At 53.3% G+C, this 19,816-nt stretch overlaps 7 protein-coding genes across 7 annotated transcripts; 3 read left to right on the forward strand and 4 right to left on the reverse strand.

The window, feature by feature from the left end:
• Positions 1 to 92: 92 nt before the first annotated feature.
• NECHADRAFT_29876 (uncharacterized protein) lies at positions 93 to 857 on the reverse strand (the record flags this gene model as incomplete). The annotated part of the gene is made up of 1 exon (XM_003049805.1): positions 93 to 857. One exon carries the CDS (start codon positions 855 to 857, stop codon positions 93 to 95), a length of 765 nt encoding a protein of 254 aa, XP_003049851.1.
• A 2,212-nt stretch (positions 858 to 3,069) lies between these two features.
• Positions 3,070 to 5,400, forward strand: NECHADRAFT_30355 (uncharacterized protein; the record flags this gene model as incomplete). The annotated part of the gene is made up of 1 exon (XM_003049591.1): positions 3,070 to 5,400. The coding sequence occupies one exon, from the start codon at positions 3,070 to 3,072 to the stop codon at positions 5,398 to 5,400; it is 2,331 nt and encodes a 776-aa protein (XP_003049637.1).
• Positions 5,401 to 6,128: 728 nt separating this feature from the next.
• Positions 6,129 to 7,031, forward strand: NECHADRAFT_74229 (uncharacterized protein; the record flags this gene model as incomplete). The annotated part of the gene is made up of 1 exon (XM_003049592.1): positions 6,129 to 7,031. The coding sequence occupies one exon, from the start codon at positions 6,129 to 6,131 to the stop codon at positions 7,029 to 7,031; it is 903 nt and encodes a 300-aa protein (XP_003049638.1).
• A 202-nt stretch (positions 7,032 to 7,233) lies between these two features.
• NECHADRAFT_98558 (uncharacterized protein) lies at positions 7,234 to 9,542 on the reverse strand. The gene has a single exon (XM_003049806.1). The coding sequence runs from the start codon at positions 9,305 to 9,307 to the stop codon at positions 7,397 to 7,399; it is 1,911 nt and encodes a 636-aa protein (XP_003049852.1). The 5' UTR covers positions 9,308 to 9,542; the 3' UTR covers positions 7,234 to 7,396.
• A 1,118-nt stretch (positions 9,543 to 10,660) lies between these two features.
• Positions 10,661 to 11,915, reverse strand: NECHADRAFT_30206 (uncharacterized protein; the record flags this gene model as incomplete). Its single annotated transcript, XM_003049807.1, has 4 exons — positions 10,661 to 11,147; positions 11,195 to 11,412; positions 11,462 to 11,591; positions 11,641 to 11,915. The coding sequence occupies 4 exons, from the start codon at positions 11,913 to 11,915 to the stop codon at positions 10,661 to 10,663; spliced, it is 1,110 nt and encodes a 369-aa protein (XP_003049853.1).
• Positions 11,916 to 15,256: 3,341 nt separating this feature from the next.
• Positions 15,257 to 18,785, forward strand: NECHADRAFT_102976 (uncharacterized protein; the record flags this gene model as incomplete). The annotated part of the gene is made up of 2 exons (XM_003049593.1): positions 15,257 to 18,162; positions 18,215 to 18,785. Exons 1-2 carry the CDS (start codon positions 15,323 to 15,325, stop codon positions 18,783 to 18,785), a joined length of 3,411 nt encoding a protein of 1,136 aa, XP_003049639.1. The 5' UTR covers positions 15,257 to 15,322.
• Positions 18,786 to 19,079: 294 nt separating this feature from the next.
• NECHADRAFT_102329 (uncharacterized protein) lies at positions 19,080 to 19,689 on the reverse strand. The gene has a single exon (XM_003049808.1). It carries the CDS (start codon positions 19,682 to 19,684, stop codon positions 19,355 to 19,357), a length of 330 nt encoding a protein of 109 aa, XP_003049854.1. The 5' UTR covers positions 19,685 to 19,689; the 3' UTR covers positions 19,080 to 19,354.
• Positions 19,690 to 19,816: the final 127 nt, after the last annotated feature.

Genomic DNA, 19,816 nt, shown 5'->3' on the forward strand with positions numbered 1-19,816 from the left:
GACAACGGTTGCTGGCTGTTTGGGTATCATGATGCTCGTGTGCCTGTAGACCTCTCCTCCTCTTTTTGCCCTGTTTTCCCGCCACAGACTGATTAACAGCAACCTCCTCCAGTCGACTTGGCGGCGTCACCACTCAGCTTCACCTGTCGATTCCCTCCGGCGGCCGGCCCCTTGACGCCAGATCTCCTGTCGTTGAGGTCGTACTTGCCAGCCTGTATGTTGTTGTATATCCTTTCGGCCACGCGCATAAAGGCCTTTTCGACGTTGGCGCCGCTCTTTGCGCTCGTCTCGACATACTCCATGACGCCGTTCCGCTTGGCCCACTCCTCGGCCTCCTCGCGCGTCACCTCGCGGCGGTTGTCGTCCTGCTGCGTAAGGTCGGCCTTGTTACCGACGAGTATGACCACAATGTCGGGCTCGGCGATCTGCCGGAGGTCGTTGAGCCAGTCGGTGACATGCTGGAAGGTCTGCTTGCGGGAGAGGTCGAAGACAAGGAGAGCGCCGCTCGCACCGCGGAAGTAGGACCGCGTGACCGACTTGTACGTCTCCTGGCCAGCCGTATCCCAGAGGCTCAACTTCATGTGCTTCTGAGGGGTGGCGGAGTCGTCTCGCGGTGGTTCGGGCAAGCCATCAGCGGACTCGGCGGGAGCGTCGGGGTCTGTAACGGCGGAGGATGAGGGTTTCGAGTGAGGAGGGCCGACGGGGACGATGCGGGAGCCGAATTCAACGCCGATGGTGACGTCGTGATGAGGAGAGAAGCGGCCTTCGCAAAGGCGGATGGTGAGACTGGACTTGCCGCATCCCGAGTCGCCGATGCAGACGAGCTTGGCGATGTAGTCCCACGGTGTGGCCGACATGGGAAGGACGAGAGCTAGGGGTGAGAGAAGGAGATAGAGAAAGGGGTTTGGAGGAGAGAGGGAGAAGTTGTTCCGTCTGGGAAGCTTCGCAATGGGGCGGCGGCAAGTTAAGTAGGAGGAGAGCACGTGCGAGCTGTCCTTTTGGTGGTGAAGCAAGGTCAAGGTCCAAGTGCAAGTTCAGATACTGCAGAAGAAGACTTTATTATGACGATGACGTGCGGCGAATCTGAGCCGTGGACGACCAAGATAAGACAGTTTTGGGTGGCAGAAGTTTGGGATCGGTTGAGGCGTGTACGGCGCAACGATGGTTCAAGATAGCGTCTCGGCAGAGTCAGAGTATAAATCCCCCAACACGTAACAAAGAAGGAAGTGAATCTAAATGGTTAAAAATAACACAAAAAAGGGTAAATGGTTAAACAACTGAGAATGTTAAGAATTGGGGGTAAAGATGGTAATGTCAGATGCAGATGCAGAGACAGTCAGGTATACAGAGCGAGCGGTTGAGGTGAGGTCAGGTGTTGGGGGGAATGGAACGACTCGGTGTGGTCTTTTGAGTGTCTCGGTGCTTGGTGGGAGGGAGCTGTCACGAGCCACTGAGACCGGGGCGATGACCAGTACAAGCTTCTTTCTCCTCTCCTCTGTACGACAGCGGCCAGGAGAAGCCTCCGTTGAACAAGTCCTAGCTAATAAGAGAACTCCACTGCGGGATGGATTCCTCACCCTTGGCCTTGGACGTGATTCAGGTGGCGGCATCAGCGGGAAAGCACACTAGTGGTCCAAGAAAAAAATGGCACACTGCGCAAGTACCTACTCTGCCTTTCAATCGCTGAATCACAGCATAAAAGGCTTATGAGATAGATCTAAGAGTTCATATAGACTTTAGAATATAATTTATATGATTTTTATTTTTATTTATTTATTTTAGTCTAAATTACGTCTGTATAGCCCGGCAAAGGTGTCATTGCCTACCTGCAGTATGCCATTTAATTCTTGGTCTGGGTGGCACATACAGAAACCCCGTGCCTGGAGGAGCCTCTCCGAATGGGGCCTAGGGGGTCCTCCTAGGCGGTTTTACTGGTGACGCAACTCGGACGGGGATCGATGTGCAGCGATAACGAATCGACGGGTTGCAGTGGGGGATAGGAAGTCAGTTGATGTCGTCTTGTTGGAGATGTGATGTTTGAGAGGTCGTTTGATCCGGAGTCTTTGATATAAAAGTCATCCGTTGTGGTTGTTTGATATCTGGATCAAGATGAGAGTCTCAAGGAAAGTCCATGTTTGAGGGACACGAGACCTGATCTATCAACTCTCAGGTGCCGAGATAGTATCGAAGAGTTACGAGAGCAAAAGATGGATTGGAAATGATACAATAACCAGTGGAAGACTGTTTCCCAGCCAGTCAACCTGCAAGCCACCCTCGCAGAAAACAACAAACTCTTCGCTTGCTAGAATCAGAATAACATCAGATCCATGCATCGCAGTCCCCGAGTGGACTTTGTCTGCTGGTCACGACGGATTGCGTGCATCTGCGTCAGGACTAGTACCTCACGTGCAAGTATCCTCATCCATCCATTAGCGGCACTGAGAGTCAAGACACATGCCTCGCGATACATCCGTGTCGTGTGCCTTTTTCCGCATTCAATCCAATGGCTGCCTGTGTCCTGTGGCGCCTGGGCCTCTGACCGCTCGCGCAGGTGCACCTACAAATCCTAGGTACCTCCAAGTACGGGCCTGTTTACAAGGGTCCTCTGCCTGGCGATAGCGGATCTGCCTGCAATCGGTCAGCGACTCACACGCTGCGGAACCAGTGATAAGCCGGGGGCGCCTCATCCATCTGCCATCTGCCGCCTCGCCTCATGACCTCTCTGTACTTTGTTAACCTTTTGACATCCATCCCGTCTGCAAACTTGACTCTGCATCCATTTTTAACCTTTCATAACCTCTCCTCGGGCTTCTGTTTCCCCCCCGGGCGACCATTCTTTTTTTTACACTTGTTTACCCACCGACTGCAATCACATCTTTTGCCAATAGATAACCCGGTCAAACAGACTCGACGCTTACACCATCCGCTGCCTGCTCTCCCACCTCCGCTCACGCTACGTCACGTCGGAAATACAACCAGAGGCGACACTCGTCTCTGCGTGCTCACGCGCACGTGAGGTGGAAGGTGTGGAAAGGGCGCGATGTTTTCTGAGTGTTCGTTGAATGATTCATGCCTCCCTCTCACCGCAAGCACGCTAACTTGAGCCTCCCAGATGCATCGAGATTCCTGGCCCAGTCCCAGTCGAGGATATCCAACTTCGGACAGGCCGACAACGATACCCCTCCTAGACAGTCCGACTGGACATCGCGTCCCTCACGAAACCAGCGCGATACAGGTCGAGGGAACCCCAGCAGGTCTTTCTTGGGTCGGGGCTATGGAGGGAACCCGTATCAACAGACGGGCGGTGGCTCGCGATTCAGTCAGCTAGCCTTTGGGTCACGAATCTCGGCAGCTCAAGATGCCCCTCTATTTCACAGCACCTTGGACGAATTCCGGGAAGAGGATGATGAGGAAGAGAGGGACAGAGAGGCGGCTGATATGTTTGCCCTCCAGAGGTCAAGACGGGTCGCAGCTGCGAGCAAACTGGTCGATAGCGTCGAGTCAGATGCTCACAGCCGTGCATCACTAGAGGATAGCATGAACCATGAGGACCATCCGTATCGGGACATGAGTATGCGACGCGGCATCCGGAGCAGCTGGAACGGAACGCGGAGTGCGCATCGACCCGGCCTGGCACGGGATGCGCTGTTGGAAGAGAATGAGGATGAACCTCGTTCAAGCACCGACGCAGACAGCGACCGTGGAACCGATGCGAAGGGCAAGATGGTGGACGTCGGTCTTGAGTCGCAGGATGATCCAGATGAGGATCCCCCAGCTTCGCTCCTGGGGGCTGAGACTCCGCGAGAGAGCAGTCCTCCAGCTTTCCAACGATTTAAGGGCAGCGACACGGAGCGGACACCATTCATGGCACGCCGGGGATCGACAACCGAAACAGACATGAGCAACATGCGACAGGATGAACCTCCAGAAGCGGAGCATGTACAGACGACGATGCAGTACTTTGAGGGCGAGATATTCCGACACGATCCCTTCTTCGCTTGGATCTTTCTTATCAGCATGGCAGCGATGTTATCGACTTTCTTTCTGGTATGGCTGCACACAGCACCGCGGAAAAGTCCTGTTGGAGACACCATCTACACGACTTTGCAAAAGTCATTTCACATGCTCGCGGTGGACACTGTAGTAGCCGTCCTTATTTCATTTGTATGGCTTGCGACTTTACGGTCTTTTGTGAGAGCGCTTGTCAGCGCCATCTTGGTCGCTGTGCCAGCCATTCTATTCTCCTTCTCCATCTACTCGTTCGTGTCATCATTCAAGGGCCGGACGCATGGAACGAGTCTCCAGGATTCAGTCATGAGATGGGCTTCTGTGGTGCCTGCTGCCGCGTGCATCCTATGGATCTTTCTTGTGGTACGAGGGCGACGGGCTATCCAGCAAGCGATCGAGATTCTGCAGTTCTCTAGCAGAATTCTGGCCCAGAACTCGGCGTTGCTGCTCGTCGGGTTTGGGTGCCTGGCACTGATTGTCGTCTGGACGTGGGCGTGGCTCGCCATGTTCACCAGAGTCTTCATGGGCGGTTACTTCTCCAAGTCACTGGCCAGGTTCATGATCCGCCTCTCTAGCTGGTGGCTCGGAGCCGCCTTTATCTTCTTGTACATGTGGACCGTGTCGGTCATCAACGCTGTCCATCGTGCAACCACGGCGGCGACTGTGTCTCAGTGGTACTTTCACAGGAACGCCGGGCCTCCCACGCCTTCGCGGGAGATTGTCTCGGCTGCACTCAACCATGCGCTCACGACGATATTTGGCAGCATCTGCGAGTCGACCCTACTGTCGTTGCTAATCCGAGCTCCGTTGATCTTCCTCCCTAGAAAACTGGGGGCGGTGGTGGCCAACATAGCTTCGTTCTGGATCCCGACGCCTGTTGTCGCCCTCATGAACCCTCTGACTATAACTCATGCGGCCATTCACTCGCAAAACTTGGCTACTTCAGCTAGAGGACTGGACCAGATGGAGCTTGTATCTCCAGCGATTCCGACGACGACATTGACGCCACGAGTTCTACGCCACCGGGCACAGCCTAATGGTCTCCTTCCATATCGACTCGCCAAGCTGCTACTAGTAGCGACGCGCCTTATTATGGCGACGGGTCTTGGTTTTGCGGGATGGGTCATTACTGCCAAGCAGCTTAAGATCCAGATGCCGGACGGAGTGGGGATTCGCGGGTCTGCGTACGCCTATGTCGTGGGTCTGATGGCTAGTTTCATCGGATACTCTGTCATGGGCGCTATGGAAGGCATCCTGAGCGGAATCGTGGACGCGGTGCTGATCTGCTACGGCAGCGAGAGGAGGATGGACAGAGGCCACGGACGATTCTGTCTCGAGGCGGCATACCTGTTTGGAGAACGCCGAGGAGGGGAAGAGCGGGAGTATGCTTAGTGGGATTATCGCTTTTGTAAGTTGTTTCCAGCTGGCGCGATTGGTTAGGTTACATGGGTTTTAGGGCGGGATAGATCCGCAACTTGGGACAGGAGATGTAGTATGAGTGTTGAATCAGACATATGGGGTCTCTGACTCCGGCTTCTCTAAGGATGCCCGGTTCATGTTGGAAGTGTTTGAGCTGAGCCTGCCTCATTGCTTCGAGCCCATGCCTTTGTTGAAGTGGACATAGCAACAGTGTGGTTAATAACCCCAATATTGGGGAGATGAGCTACCACAACTTCCAAACAGTCATTCAACTTCCTGACTCAACTCGGCAAAACTTTCCAATAGTAACCATCCTTACATTTGCTCCTCACGCATGATGCTATTATACAATAGCTGATTGGCTCTCAATCCCTCAGTTGATCATACTGCGTCTCATCCTCTACGATATCCATCGCGCTTCAACTTTGGAGGAAAGGCGGCAATGCAATGACCGACTCATCATTTCGTCGGATGCATTATAAAAGGTTCCCGAGAGGTGGAAAATCTCTTCAATTGAATTCTCCTCCTTCTTTCTTCAGACACAAATGAACTCGATGCTTTGCTGTGGATTGGAAAGCTTCATCCGGCGCCCTTCGACTCACGCCCTTGGATTGACAACAGCACGCGTGCCGACTTATAACAAGCATCTTTGGACATCGTCTTCCAACTCCTCACTATCCTTTTCACCCAAGACTGAGAAAATGCCTCCTTCTACTTCAATCACCGTCATTTACTCCCCTTACCATCTCGGCGCCCGCGACGTCGCCGTCGGTGGTGGACCAACCGCTCTTCTCAAGGCCGGCTTCATCGATGCCATTTGCAAACAAGGCGTCACAGTTCGACAGATTGAACTTGAACCTGTTGATGAGTATGAAGGCGATATTGGCCGTCTCTTTGAGCTTCTGCGCCGCACTTCAAAGACCGTCACGCAGGTCATCCAAGAGGGTTCATTCCCCGTCATCCTCGCCGGGAACTGTTCCACCACTGTTGGCGTCCAGGCTGGTGTAGTTGCTGCCCGCGGCGCTGTGCCCAGCTGTGTCTGGTTTGATGCTCATGATGACTTCAACACGCCTGATGCGCTGGCTAGTGGGTATCTCGACTCAATGCCCGTGGCCATGCTGGCGGGTCTTTGCTGGAAGACACTCCTGGCGAGCATCCCTAACTTTAAACCTCTAGATCTCAAGAAGGACCTTGTACACTGCGGCATGCGCGATGTGACGGAGCTCGAGCGTTCGCGGGTTATCGAGGCCGGTTTCCCCGTTATCTGGGGCAACGTGGACAAACACGTCGAATTTGAAGCGGAACTGCTCAAGATTCTTCAAGAAAAGTCCCTCGGAGAGACAATGGTCCACTTGGACCTCGATAGTCTCGATACCTCTATTGGAAACGTCAACAAGTTCTCTGCACCTGGTGGATTGCTGGAGGATGATCTTGAGGGATGCATGAGCATGATTCCGAAGCAGACAAGGCCGGTGTCACTGACAGTTGCGTCATTTGACCCTTCGTTTGATGAGGATGGAAAGATTCCGCCTGTGGCTATCAAGGGAGCTGTTGCTTTTGTCAAGAGTCTGATTTCGGAGGGTGTTTTGGAGAGCTCTCAGTAGAAATCATGTCATGTTGAAGATAGTGTATGTACAGACTCTCAGTGAAGACAAGGCCTTTGTCATAGCAGCACTACGGACAACTTCAAGGCTGCCCTTGTCTCCCACCTGTACTTTGTCGGGGTGGATCTTTAATGTGCACTTCAACAGTATCTGGATAGTGGTGTCTGGATTAAAGCCAACTTCACTCAAAGACACAGGCATTGATTTTACTGTTTATTCGGACCGGTCTTATAATAGTTACAAACTTCGCCCTCGTTCAAATATCAACCCATCGTAACAGTTATCAAGACAAACTAGGAAAAAGTTGTTTTTACGGCAAAGTGAAGAGAAATCCCACCTTGCTTTCATTCAATTTGTGATTTGACTCAAGCAGAAGCAGTGAGCCAAGAGATGGAAGGCGAGCGAGCCCGGCGAGGAGTCGAGGCCAGGCTAGGGATAGGGGCAGGCTCTGGGTAAGCCCAGGCGAGCATCGACATGACAACCTCGGGCGCCGCAGCCATGGTTGGGGCCGGGGCTGTTTCCGGAGCGGGAGCTGTGTAGGGAGCTGGAGCTGTTGTGGGCGTGAAAGCCGGGCTTGGGGCTTGGAAGGTGGACGGGGCGGAGGTGAAGCTGGAGATGTAGGCGGTCTCTGGGGCAGAGGCGGCACTGGGTCCTGAAGCTGTTGATGGGGCGGCTGAGACGCTGGGGCTAGGCGAGATGGAGGCGACCTTGGGAGGAGCTGGTGCTCTTGGTGCTGGCTTGACTTGGGGGGTCTTGCGAGTCGTCTCGGCGGGGACAGGGGCGGGCTTTGAGTATGCAATCTTGGGGGTCTGTCTTTGCTGGACGGGTTGAACTGGAGGCTGGGACTTGGGTTGAATCTTGGCCTCGATCTTGGGTTCCGGCTTGGGCTCAACCTTGGTCTCGGGGATAGGTTGAGTCTTGGTTTGAGTCTTGGGGGCAGCCTTTGGCTCTACCTTTGGCTCAATCTTTGGCTCAGCCACGGGAACAGTCTTGGGGGCAACCTTGGGTTCGATCTTGGCGTCAACTTTTGGCTGGATCTTGGGTTCAATCTTGGGCTCGGACTTGGGCTCAACCTTTGACTCGACCTTTGGTTCAGTCTTGTGAACAGTCCTGGGTTCGATGGTAGGCTGAACCTTTGGCTCTACCTTGGGGGTGATCTTAGGCTGAGCCTTGATTTCAGTCTTGGTTTCCACGACAGGTTGGGCCTTTGGCTCGATCTTTGACTCGGCCTTGGGTGCCGCCGTGGGAATAATCTTGGGCTCGACCTTTGGTTCGGTCTTGGGAACGACCCTCGGCTCAATCTTTGGTGCAGTCTTAGCTTCGGCCTTGGGCTTGATCTCAGTCAGGAGCTCCTTGACCTCCTTGGCCGGCAGGGTAGGAGGCTCTGGTGCATCTTCAACAGTAGGGGCAGGAATCGAGGGCCTCTTCACTGGCTCTGGCTTCTTTGCTGGAGCCGGCTTTGGCGCAATCTTGGGTTCGGGCTCGGGCTTCTGGATAGGGAAAGTCGGACTCTCAGGTGCATCCTCAACCGTAGGAGGGGGGAGGACGGGTTTCTTTGCGAGTTCGATCTTGGGCTGAGCAGGCTTGGGCTTGAACTCGACCTTTGGTGCTGGCTCGATCTTGGGTTCGACCTTTGGCTGAATCTTGGGTTCGGGTTTTGGCTGGGCCCTGGGTTCGAGCTTGATCTCCTTGGGCTCCTCTCTGACTTGCCTCGTGGGTAAGATCGGGGACTCTGGCCCCTGCAGCACCTTAGGAGCAGGCACCGCAGGCTTCTTCTCTAGAACAGGCTCGGGCTTCTTCTCAATCTTCTTCTCAATTGGCTTGGGTAGCTCCCTTGGTGGCTGCGGCTGCTGCACAACTGGCTCCGGCTTCACAGGCTTGGGTGCAAAAAGGGGAAGAGGAGTCAACGCCTCGGGCTGCTTCTCAGGCTCGGTGTTGAATCTAGGCGGAAGAGGACGAGAAACCTCCTTAGGCGGGAGCTCAGGTTCATTCTCCGGCTCAGTGTTGAACCTTGGGGGAATAGGGCGTGACTGATCCTTGGGCGGCAGAGCAGGGACGTCGGCTTCTTCACGGGTGGTAATTCGGGAGATGGTCGAGTATCGAGACGACGTCGAGGGTCGAGATCCCTCAGATGAGTCTTTGGCGGGTTGACCTTGATCGCTGGGTGAGCCTCCTTCATTCTCCTCCATGCTCGAACGACGAAAGATGCGGCTGATACGTTTCGCAGCCGACTTGGCCGTCGGCCGACGCTTGATGGATCGAATCGAGCCGGGCATCTTGAAGCTATTCGAAATGTACTGCTAGAGAAAAGAGCTACCTCAATCAAGAGGTCGGGGTGACGAGGCTCTCCTGCACGACGGAAGATTCAGGGTCGTGTTAACAAGGATAAGGCCGGCAGTTGTGAAATGAAGGGGATTGGTGAGCGGGAGGCACAAGGCCTTGCTCGAGGAGTGATGGAGCTGAATGAACTCTGTGTAAGCAGAGGAAGTCACGAGAGTATGACCAAGAAGCAGTAGAGGATGAGAAAACCCAGAAAGAGAATCAAGCACAAGAGAGGAGATATGTCCTCGGGGTAAAGCTATTTATACAAGGACGGCATCTAACAAAAACGGAGATGCGTCCCCGTGGGGCCGCCCCCGAGATCGAGGGTGATCCATGTTTACAGCTGCACGACACAAGCTGAAGACGACATCCTGTGGAGCCTTGAAGTGGCCTATGAATGACCTCGCCGGATCGGGAGAGGCTGCAACATCGGATGCGGGAGGGGCGGTGATGCAGAAGCACAAAATGTCATCCGAGGCAAGGGAATGCACGGAATATTTCCTTGGTCCTTGTTGATTGCCATGGGGCTGAAGAGACGTCAAGACATTGTCTCTGCAGCAGGGAATATCCGTGGACCGGCACGTCCCCATCGGAGGTCGTTGCCCCGGTTGATCTCGGGAGAGCCGGACCCGGCTGGCTCGGGGCGCCGGAGTTGATGAGAGAGGCAAAAGAAAACTACCCATCGATCGAAGTAAAAGAAGAAAACAATGTCTCATAGCAACACTCTCTTCTTCTCTTTTCCTCTACGAGTCCTCAAGAGATCTCAGATCCTCGGGCAACCAAAGGCCGCATGCTCTAGATCTGCTCTGCAAGCGGGAGCAATGGCTCCGCAGAAAAACAAAAAAGACAGGACCTTGCTTTGCTTGTTTCAGCGCCTGGTTTCCGCATGATGCAAGTCTTGCATTTTTGAATTTCGACTTTGTACACATTTTGTGCAATGTTTACTTTGTTCTTCTTCGGCATTTGCTATGGTCCACTTGAATGTCAGCAACAGGTTCTTGTTCTCTCTTCGTAGCCGAGGGAACTTGTGAGATGTGAGTAATCTACTCAACTCGTCATCAGCAGAGAAAGACATGAGTGAGTCTATATGTCTCACCTTTCATCGAGGTTGTAGAATACAAAACATTATTGAGAAGGATTGACTACAATCACTCAGCAAGGATACCACAGCCATAGTAACACAATGTGCACAGCGTGTCAAATGTCGCAAGAAATGTACATTGTTTGTCTATAACTTTTAAAATATCAACACTTGAATATATGTACAGATGAGGTCATGGCTCAAATAGCCAGTCCTAACAGAATATTTACTGGTTCCAGCTGTTGACGTTCCACTTGACGTAGCTGGGGTTGATCTTGTGAATGTCAGGGACACCCAGGTTACCGGCATCAATGGCAATCTCGTGCTTGAGAATGTCGATGACCTTCTTGACACCGTCGACACCAAAGACGTTGGCGTACATGAAGGGACGGCCAAGACCGACAGCCTTGACGCCAAGGGACAGCAGCTTGAGGACATCAGCACCGTAGCGGACACCGCCGTCGGCATAGACCTCGATCTTCTTGAAGACCTCGGGGGACTCCTCGTGGATCTCAAGAGCAACCTCAAGACCAGAGGGGCTACCATCGAGCTGGCGGCCACCGTGGTTGGAGAGGATGATGGCAGGGGCACCGTGCTTGACAGCGAGCTGGGCGTCCTTGGCGGAACCGATGCCCTTGATAATGATAGGGAGATCGGTCATCTTCTGGAGCTTCTTGTAGTAGTCCCAGGTGATGTAGGAGTAGTCCGAGTCACTAGCCATGTTAGTCCAAGTTAATGTTACTTCAAGGGTACAACTTACGCAGAGCCAACACCGAAGCGAGCAGCACGGTGTCGGTTGCCGTCGGCAGCAGAGTCGACGGTGAAGACGAGGGCATCAGCACCAGCCTTCTTGGAGCGGTCAAAGAGCTCCTGAGTCTCGGTGTCGTTGGAGGTGAGGTAGAGTTGCTGGAAGACGACCTGGCCCTTGGCCTTGGCAGCGGCAATCTCCTCAATGGTGCGGGAGGCGTAGAGGGCGGGCTACCCGATGTTAGCGACTTGATGTGTATGCCGAGAGATAGGAGCTCACCATGTAGAGAATGTCACCCTCGGCAGCACCCTTGACAAAGTTCAGCTCGGCATCGGGATGGGCGTTGCCAGCACGAGCACAGGGGCTGATGAAGAAGGGGGCAGAGAAGTTGTGGCCCAGGATAGTAGTACTAAACCCAATCAGCATCACCTTCATTTCGCATTCTTCTCTATACATACGGCAGAGTGCTCTCGACATTGGTAATGTCAACCATGACACGGGGCTTGAAGCGGTATCGGTGAAAGACCTCGAGGTTGTTGCGGTACGAGAACTCGCCGGCGGCACCGTTACGGTAGTAGGTGTAGTTCTCGATGGGGAGGTAGTTCTGAGCCGCCCACTCAAAGTCGGGGATGCCGATCATCTGGTCGAGCTTGGGGAGCTCACCAGTAGGCAGATCACCGAGGACGAGGTCGATGCCGGTGTCGGGCTGCTCGAGGAAAGGGCGAGCAGCCATGGCACCCGTGGCGAGGGCGCCAGCAGCGAGGAGTTGGCTTCGCATAGTGAAAGAGTGGTAGGATGTGTAAGAGAGAGAATGGATGAGTTGGTGTAATCCTGCTTCGATCGAGAGAAGAGTTCTGGAAGAGTGGCAAGGCGGCTCTTTTAAGTTCCATCAAGCCTCTGCCCTATCCCACCTTCCTAGTCTCGTCTCCCAACAGCTTGGCCAAAGGTACTCTACATGATACCGATCCTCCACTTCTTCCATGGACCCCGGAGCGAGTCATCCCACCGACGGCCGATGTGTAGGCCCCGTCTCTTGCTTAGACTTTCTGCCCAGCCTTGAAAGTGTATGTACTTTGGACTAGGCTGGAATCTACGTAATGACCTGGGCTTGGGTGTGTGTAGCAGCGAACAGGGCACCTGCGGGCCGCCATCCCAACGGGGGGGTCATGGTCCCACTGCCGAAATTACGCTTGTAGCACGTTGTACTCTATCTGATTCTGAAGCCATAGAAGAAAGGTTGCGCATGAGTGTAGATATGTGACCTGAAACCGCAGTGAATGTTTGGTTTATAGTGTCAGACGGATACTCTAAAAGACGCACGTCACTTGGGATGACATTCACTCAAACGAACCAACATGTCTCTACTCTCTTAAGAGTTCATCCGCCCTTGAGTCCCACTGTTGGTCTTGTATAAACCCTGGTCGTTGGTTGAGCTTAAAACGCGGGAATATGTTGCTCGATTCGGCATTAGACTCGCTGTCCAAGATGGAGATGATTCCCTTCTTTTACAATCCGCCTTGAATTAAAGTTTCTCCTTCAGCTTGGCATGATTTTGCAATAATCAGGATTGCAAAACGTCTTTGACGTGGTTTAAGCTTAAGAACAAGGCTCAAAGCCACAAAAACGGCATCCCATCCCAAGTGTTCTACAAGGATCCAATGTTCAAGGGTCAATGTTCTAGCGTCGCATCAGGGCGGCCGCCCCGATGCAGATTCTGTTGCGCATAGATTTGTCTAGTGTTGGAGGCAAATTTGACGGCCTGTGGATTCAAGCGCGCGCGTTTCACGTCACAATGCCAAGGCTTGGACTTCCAACCTTCTAGTGCTTCTATCCCGCTGCATCCAGTTTGTAAGCTTCATGATGCATACGCGTCTTGAGGCTGAAGTGACGCCGTAGCCCGAGGCGGTGCAATCCATTCCATTCCAACCACCGAAGTCGGCGAAGCTATTCCCGCCATAGCCATATCTGCGAGCCTAGGGCAAACATACTTTCGGTAGCTGCCGTTGCAGCAGCGTGGGATGCACAAAGGCCACGAGGGTAAAGTATCATCGTCAGTGGATGCATCCTTCATTTCGGCCGTTCTCGATCACATTCAGCTTCCTCCTTCGTCCACTTCGTCCAGGCACCGGAGCGTCTCTTTCCGGAAGCTGCAGTCTGCAGTAAGAAAAATCTCCCGAAAAAGTGACACCATCTCGAATTCATCCGGTAGGGGAGTCCTGGTTCATCGGGGTAGCATCTGCTTATCAATCTATGGGTCAGTGTAGCTGATCACCATCGTCAGGACCCGTTGCAACACTGCAAGGTCCAAAAAGGCCTCCGGTTTTTTTTCTTGGCGTGGGAGTGAGTGGGATTTTTGGAATCATAAAAGGGCCGTTATTCACGAGTCATCATGGGTGTCATGGAGCTCTCCATTCATCCACTTCCATATAAAGCCCACTGCCTTTTCCTGACTCGTCCTGTCGTAAGTGCTCCGCTTGAATCAGCACTTGACGAGATCCATCAGATGTGACGAGTATGACAAGTGCAACAAGAATTTTGAAGGATCTTGGACCACGAAAAAGAGATACTCCTCCTAGTAGACGGAGTGCGTCAGGTATAGTGAGAACACCTCGTATGAGGAGTACTATATAGGGTCCATTATAGGTGATGTCTACTGGAACTACCTGCTAATGATCAATCTACCTTGATACGATATCTATTCTCTTTTTACTAGAGTGTTCTTTGATCTTGTGTACCCAAGATGTCATTGAGAAACAAGAATGTGTTCTTCTCATTCATTTGTTGTCCCTAGCCTCAACCACATCAAACACGGCGCACTCCCAAATCGATTAACCTACTTTTTTTTATCACTGGATGCAATGGATGACGAGAAGAAGCGATGAGTCACAACGGTAAAAATACACAGTGCATGATACACGACGGTATTAAAACCCAATACCATATCAACCTACATCTGGGAGAATATCCCAGGTCTTCACTACCAGAACACAACGTCAGATTAGCCACCCACACATGATCTTAATGGAATGCTGCATGCGTCTATATGCTTTCCAAAGAACAAGACTAGTAAAAACGTCAAAGAATAAGGACATTGTGAGTGAAAACGTGGGAAAGGAATGATCGCTCGGGTCTAGCCGTGAACTCCAGGGTATGCATTCCATTTCGTTAGTTGACAGCTGCAAAGTGAGCACTAATCAACTGTCACAATTACAAGTACGAGGGGTATTTAGGGAGAAGATTTTGTATAGAGAGTGATATTAAACTAGGAAAATACACACAAGATATCGTCAAATTGACTATTTGGAGTTATGGTGCTCAGAAGCTGCATATCCCTAGACATTGATTGCACTTTTGCTCACCCTATAGTCCCAAGGCTACCTTAGTTTGGATGGGCGCTTACATGCATCAAAACGCCAAACTAGTTCGCCAAGTCCAAGATAGTTAGATGCTAAGATAACCAAGTCCTGCGATGTACCCATTGCGTTTGTCCAGGCGACACGGGGCAAGCCAACTACTTTTCGATCAAGTTGTATCAACAGCTGAGCAAAGGGCCTTGGCGTTCCTGTACTATTGATTCAAGTGACTGTGCAGGGGATGACTACTGAGGAGCCTGTGATAGACAACGTGTTTACGGTGAAAGATAGAAACTAGAAGGCACTGAAAGATGTCCATGTGCATGTTTGACCTTTGTCTGTTTACTTGACAACGCACAACGCTTGGTTGCTTGCCTCACCGTAACGTCACGGGATTCAATAACTTCCAGACCGTGTTTGGTCAACAAACCCTGTCATCAACAAAAGGCCGCTTTTCACGGCCTCTCTATGGCCTTTGCCGTGGCCAACACACAGTTCATGCCTGAAATCGTGAACAAGGGCCAACTACCGCTTGCGGGGGTCGGAGCCTTTGACGTGGTTGGCAGCTTGTGATCTGCAGCCTACCGAAAAGTGGATATCTGTTGCCGGGCAACGCCACTAAACACGGTCACCCAAAATAAGACCCTTCCTTCTCCTCAAGGGAAAGCCCCCCAACAGAAGAGTAAACACCTATTCACATCAATCATTGCAGCGTCATGTTGCTTTCCCGAATTCCTCTTTTTACATACTAACCAACAACAAACCACACCAACAGCACACATCAACCATGGAGTCACCACCAAAGAGGATGACCCGTGCCCGCGCTGCCGCCAAGGCCAGCGAGTCCAAAACCACAAAGATCGTCACAGCTGCCGCCCGGGCGAGAAGCACAGCGACAGCAAGCACCAAGAGCACCGCCGCTAAGAGAAAGACACGGGCGGATGAACATGAAGAGGATGAAGAGGAGGAGCACCGTGAAGCCACCGTCGTGAGACGAGCTCGCGGTCGCCCTCGGAAAGTGGAAGCTCCAGAGCCAGAGGCACCTGTGAGAGCCACACGAGGCCGAGCCACCAAGAAGACTGTCACAGAAGCTCCCAAGGAGGAGCCTGTCGCACCTGTCAGAGCAACTCGAGGACGACCTCGGAAGGTTGTTGCTGCAGCCCCCGAGCCCGCTTCAGAGCCTGTGAAGAAGACAACTACACGCACTCGTACAACTACAACTACACGGGCAGCGACGGCTACCAAGCCCGCTGCCAAGAAGTCTGTCAAGTTCCAAGAGCCCGACAAGGAGAACATCGAGCCTGCCATCGAGGTCAAGGAACCTGCACCTGTCGGCCTCCGAGGCCGCCCAGCCAAACGCGGCGGTGCTGCTTCGGGCACCCGAACAACCAGAGCGGTGGTAAGATCCGCTGCGCCGACCGAAAAGAAACCATTAAGTCCTAAGAAGATTACTCAGATGCCTATTTCGAGGGACGACGACTCCGAGGACGAGCTCGCCGGCGACACCACCCCCGTCAAGCCCTTGATGAAGAACCCGATCAAGCCTCCTGCCAACGCCGTCGCCAAAAAGAACCCGGAGCCTGTCGAACAAGAAGAACCTGCCGAGTCGACAATTGCTGTAGATGGCATCCTCAACCCACCTGATCTCGGTACATCCTTGGCCTCTCCGGCTAAGAGACGACCAGCTTCACCTCAGATGGATACAATGCGGTCACCAGCTCGACGGATTGGAGCAGTTCCCCTGCCTGGATCAACAATGAAGAAGGCTCAGGATGGAAATGCCCAGAACGGAGAGGTCTCATCGTTCAAGGCCTCACTCCTTCAGTCTGCGGCAAAACGACCCCAGTCACCTATCAAGGGCATGAACCTTGCACCCACCTTTAATGCTCAGCAAAGCCAGTCGGCCATGAAGCCTTCACTGCTTCTTTCGCCTGCAAAGCGCTCCGTGCCTGTCCTGAAGCCGCTTACTGAGCCTCGACCACGGGATCTCGCTACTCTCGGTGAACCACCAGCCATGAAACCCTTGGTCTTGGGTACCCCTACTCCCGCCAACCACACTAGAACCTCGCACAAACTCATGATTGAGGAGTCTGATGCCGACATTGGTGTCGCCGAGGATGATGTCTTCAGCGAGCCCATTGGAAGTCTGCACTTCCCTGGCCGGCTGTCTGCCGTCTTGCCTCGCCATGCGGACCCCGCCCTGAGAAAGGAGATGGGTATTGTTGATGAGGTTGATGAGACGCCAGTCCCCGTTGAAGAGCGCGCTACTGAGGCGGATGCTATCGTCGTGGACCAAGAGGAGGCAGCGGCCGAGATCGAATCGGTGGCTGAACCTACCGGAGAAGCCGACGAAATGGCTCTTGACGATGAAGCTGCCGAGGAAGAACACGTCTCACAGGCAACCTCGCCAAACAGTTCACCCGCAGCCCAATCACCAACTCAACAGAATCCCAGTTTCCAGCTTCGAGAGAAGGACTTGGATCCCTGCCAAGACATGGATTCAGAGTCGGATGATGAGAATATTCCCCCCAAGCGCACAGAGCCAGCTACTCCAACTGCCTTCAACCGCAAGACCCCCAAGACTTCTCGAGCTTCTCTCGGAGGCTTCACTTCTCTTGTTGACCGTCTAGGTTCTTGGTCCGCTAGTACACCCATCAAGATGGCCCCTCTCACTTCCACCAAAGCCACTAGCTCCAACGAGCCTGTCGCCCTTCCTGAGCGGACTGCCACGCCCCGCTCTGAATCCTCTCCTTCTGTGAATCACTTCTTCGAGGATGAGATGACAGTGCGAGAGGGCATGGAGAACATTCAACAGGACAAGCTCGACGAATTGGAGCCCGAGTTTGATGACATCATGGTTACTGAGGAGGATGTTGCTTTGGCTCTCGAGGCCAACGAGATGTCCTTGATGGGACCCGAGGAGTTGGCAGAAGTTGTCAACACTGATGCTTTCGACGATACCCTCTCTGAAGCCAGCCAAGAGTATGGCGACGAGAATGAGCTTCCTGTCGACCCTGCCATGACCCCTCGGTCCGCAGCCCCTGTTACTCCTGTCCGCCCAGTGATGAAGACGTTCCACACTACGACAAAGGTGCCTCTGAAGCCGGCCGACCTCTCGACCCCTACTCCTCTCAAGAAGCGCAGCTTTACCGCATCAAGAGTTGCTCCTAAGCGACCCTCTGGCTCAACAAGCAATGCTGTCCCATACTCACAATCACGAAACAGGAAGAGCCTGCCTGCGACTTTTGTCCAGTCTCCTTCTGCACCCTCCACACCTGTTCCAGCAACTCCTTCAAGGGCTGACCTGTGGTCTTCAATGGGCACACCGGCACGCACTCCCCGACGTGATGTCGACCCTGCCCTGCTCCGTGGTGCCGTAGTCTTTGTTGATGTCTACACCAGCGAAGGAGCGGATGCCAGCAGCATCTTTGTCGAGCTGCTCACTCAGATGGGAGCCAAGTGCGTCAAAACTTGGAACTGGAACCCCAGTGGTTCCGCCAGCGATGTGACTTCCAGCAAGGTTGGCATCACGCACGTAGTCTTCAAGGACGGTAGCAAGCGCACACTGGAAAAGGTCCGTGAGAGCAACGGAATTGTCCAGTGTGTCGGAGTCAGCTGGGTACTTGAGTAAGTTTCTATCCCTGACCTCCGCCATGAACCTTTAACTGACCAAAACCAGCTGTGAGCGCGAGAACGACTGGCTTGACGAGCCACCCTACCGCATCAACACTAGAAATGTTCCGCGTGGCGGAGCCCGTCGTCGCAAGAGCATGGAGCCCACAGCTCTGGCCAACATGAACGGCACTCTTGTGAGCAGCCCATCCAAGGGCAGCAGCCCCCGCACAGCTCCTACGACGCCCATCAGGCGCCGGGAGAGCACCGCTTGGATGTATACACCATCAGAGGCAGATGAGGACGAGGACATGGAGGACCATGAGTGGTCTGCGGCCATCCTGACCCCTGTGCCCAAGACCCCTGCTCCTGAGGCTATTGCCCGCTATGCTGCCAACCTCGGCCCTGAAACACCCTCTGCTGGTGATGATGACGAGGATTTCGATGACTCGCCCACCAAGACTGATCTCCTCACGAGAACATGTCCTCCCAAGTCCAACGCCTTCCGCGAGGCAGGTGCTGGCATCATCAGCCAAAGCAAGGATGATCACGTCCTCATGCGTCTGATGGCTGCTCGTCGCAAGAGTCTTCAATTCGCTCCCAAGGTTGGAAGCCCGCTGGCCAGGGCCTGGAAATAGATTTAGAATGGCGAGCATATGGTCATTACTATGAATGGACCAGGAGTTTTAAGGTGCAATTGGTTTTTTGTATTTTTGAGAACGGGATGGCAGACACTCGTTTTGGAACTGGGATACCACGGGACAGACACAACGGGTGATCTGGCGTTGGGCGGCTTATCTGAAGAAACGGTGTGGACGTCTAGATACATATGGTCTGGAACCGCCGTATTAATTGCATCATGCTTGACAACTTGTATTGACCTTGGTGATGGTTTAAGTAAAGCAAGTGATTCGCATCGATCAGGGACAAGGTGAAGGTATGACTGGTTGAACTATTCGGGTTGGTTTAAGGGTTTGGTGTTTGCGTATGGCTGTGTTGTGATGCCCATAATCTCTGTTATGCTGGGTTGTCGAGCGACGAGATATCGGCCTTGCTTGGCTCTTGTCGCCCGATCTGTGTCGACTTTCACGGCATTTGATCCCTCGTAATATCCGTCATATCATGTCGACCTTGGGATGGTCCGCCATGCCGTCGAAGAGGCAGCTTGACCATTTAACTCCTATCGCCCATCGTTCTTCCAACCATCCTAAGCCACAACAAAAGCTCGCATAGCCTTGACAGCATCCCCCTCATTGCTCTTAAGCAGCTCCGTAGCCTTGGCCTTGGGCAGCTCCAGCTCCTCAACGAGCAGGGCGACATCCGCAGGGTCGACCTTGACGTTCTTGTGTGATGCAGCCGAGGCGGACGACGACTTTGCGGCACCGCCGAGCGTCTTCATGGCCTTGCTTACGGCGTCGGCGTCGACATTCTGGGCCGAGGATGGGGTTTCGGCGTCGAGGTTTTCGAGGGCCGAGGCGGCCTTGCGGTCCTCGGCTGACTTTGCCGTTTGCGAGGGGGTTTCGTCTGTCGCGGACATTTTGGTTGATGTTGGTGTTGGTGTTGAGGTGAAGCTTGGTGGGGGTTTGGAGGGGCGTGAATAGGTGGGGTGGATAGCAGCTGGGATAGGTACCCGTAAAGACACTTGGTGAATACCTAGGTAGGTACGTAT

Source organism: Fusarium vanettenii (genome assembly GCF_000151355.1).
Source record: "Fusarium vanettenii 77-13-4 chromosome 1 genomic scaffold NECHAsca_8_chr1_1_0, whole genome shotgun sequence".
NCBI lineage: Eukaryota > Fungi > Ascomycota > Sordariomycetes > Hypocreales > Nectriaceae > Fusarium > Fusarium vanettenii.

Coding starts and splice junctions, on each gene's coding strand:
- NECHADRAFT_98558 (XM_003049806.1), bottom strand. CDS start 9,307: ATGCCCGGCTCGATTCGATCCATCAAGCGTCGGCCGACGGCCAAGTCG.
- NECHADRAFT_102329 (XM_003049808.1), bottom strand. CDS start 19,684: ATGTCCGCGACAGACGAAACCCCCTCGCAAACGGCAAAGTCAGCCGAG.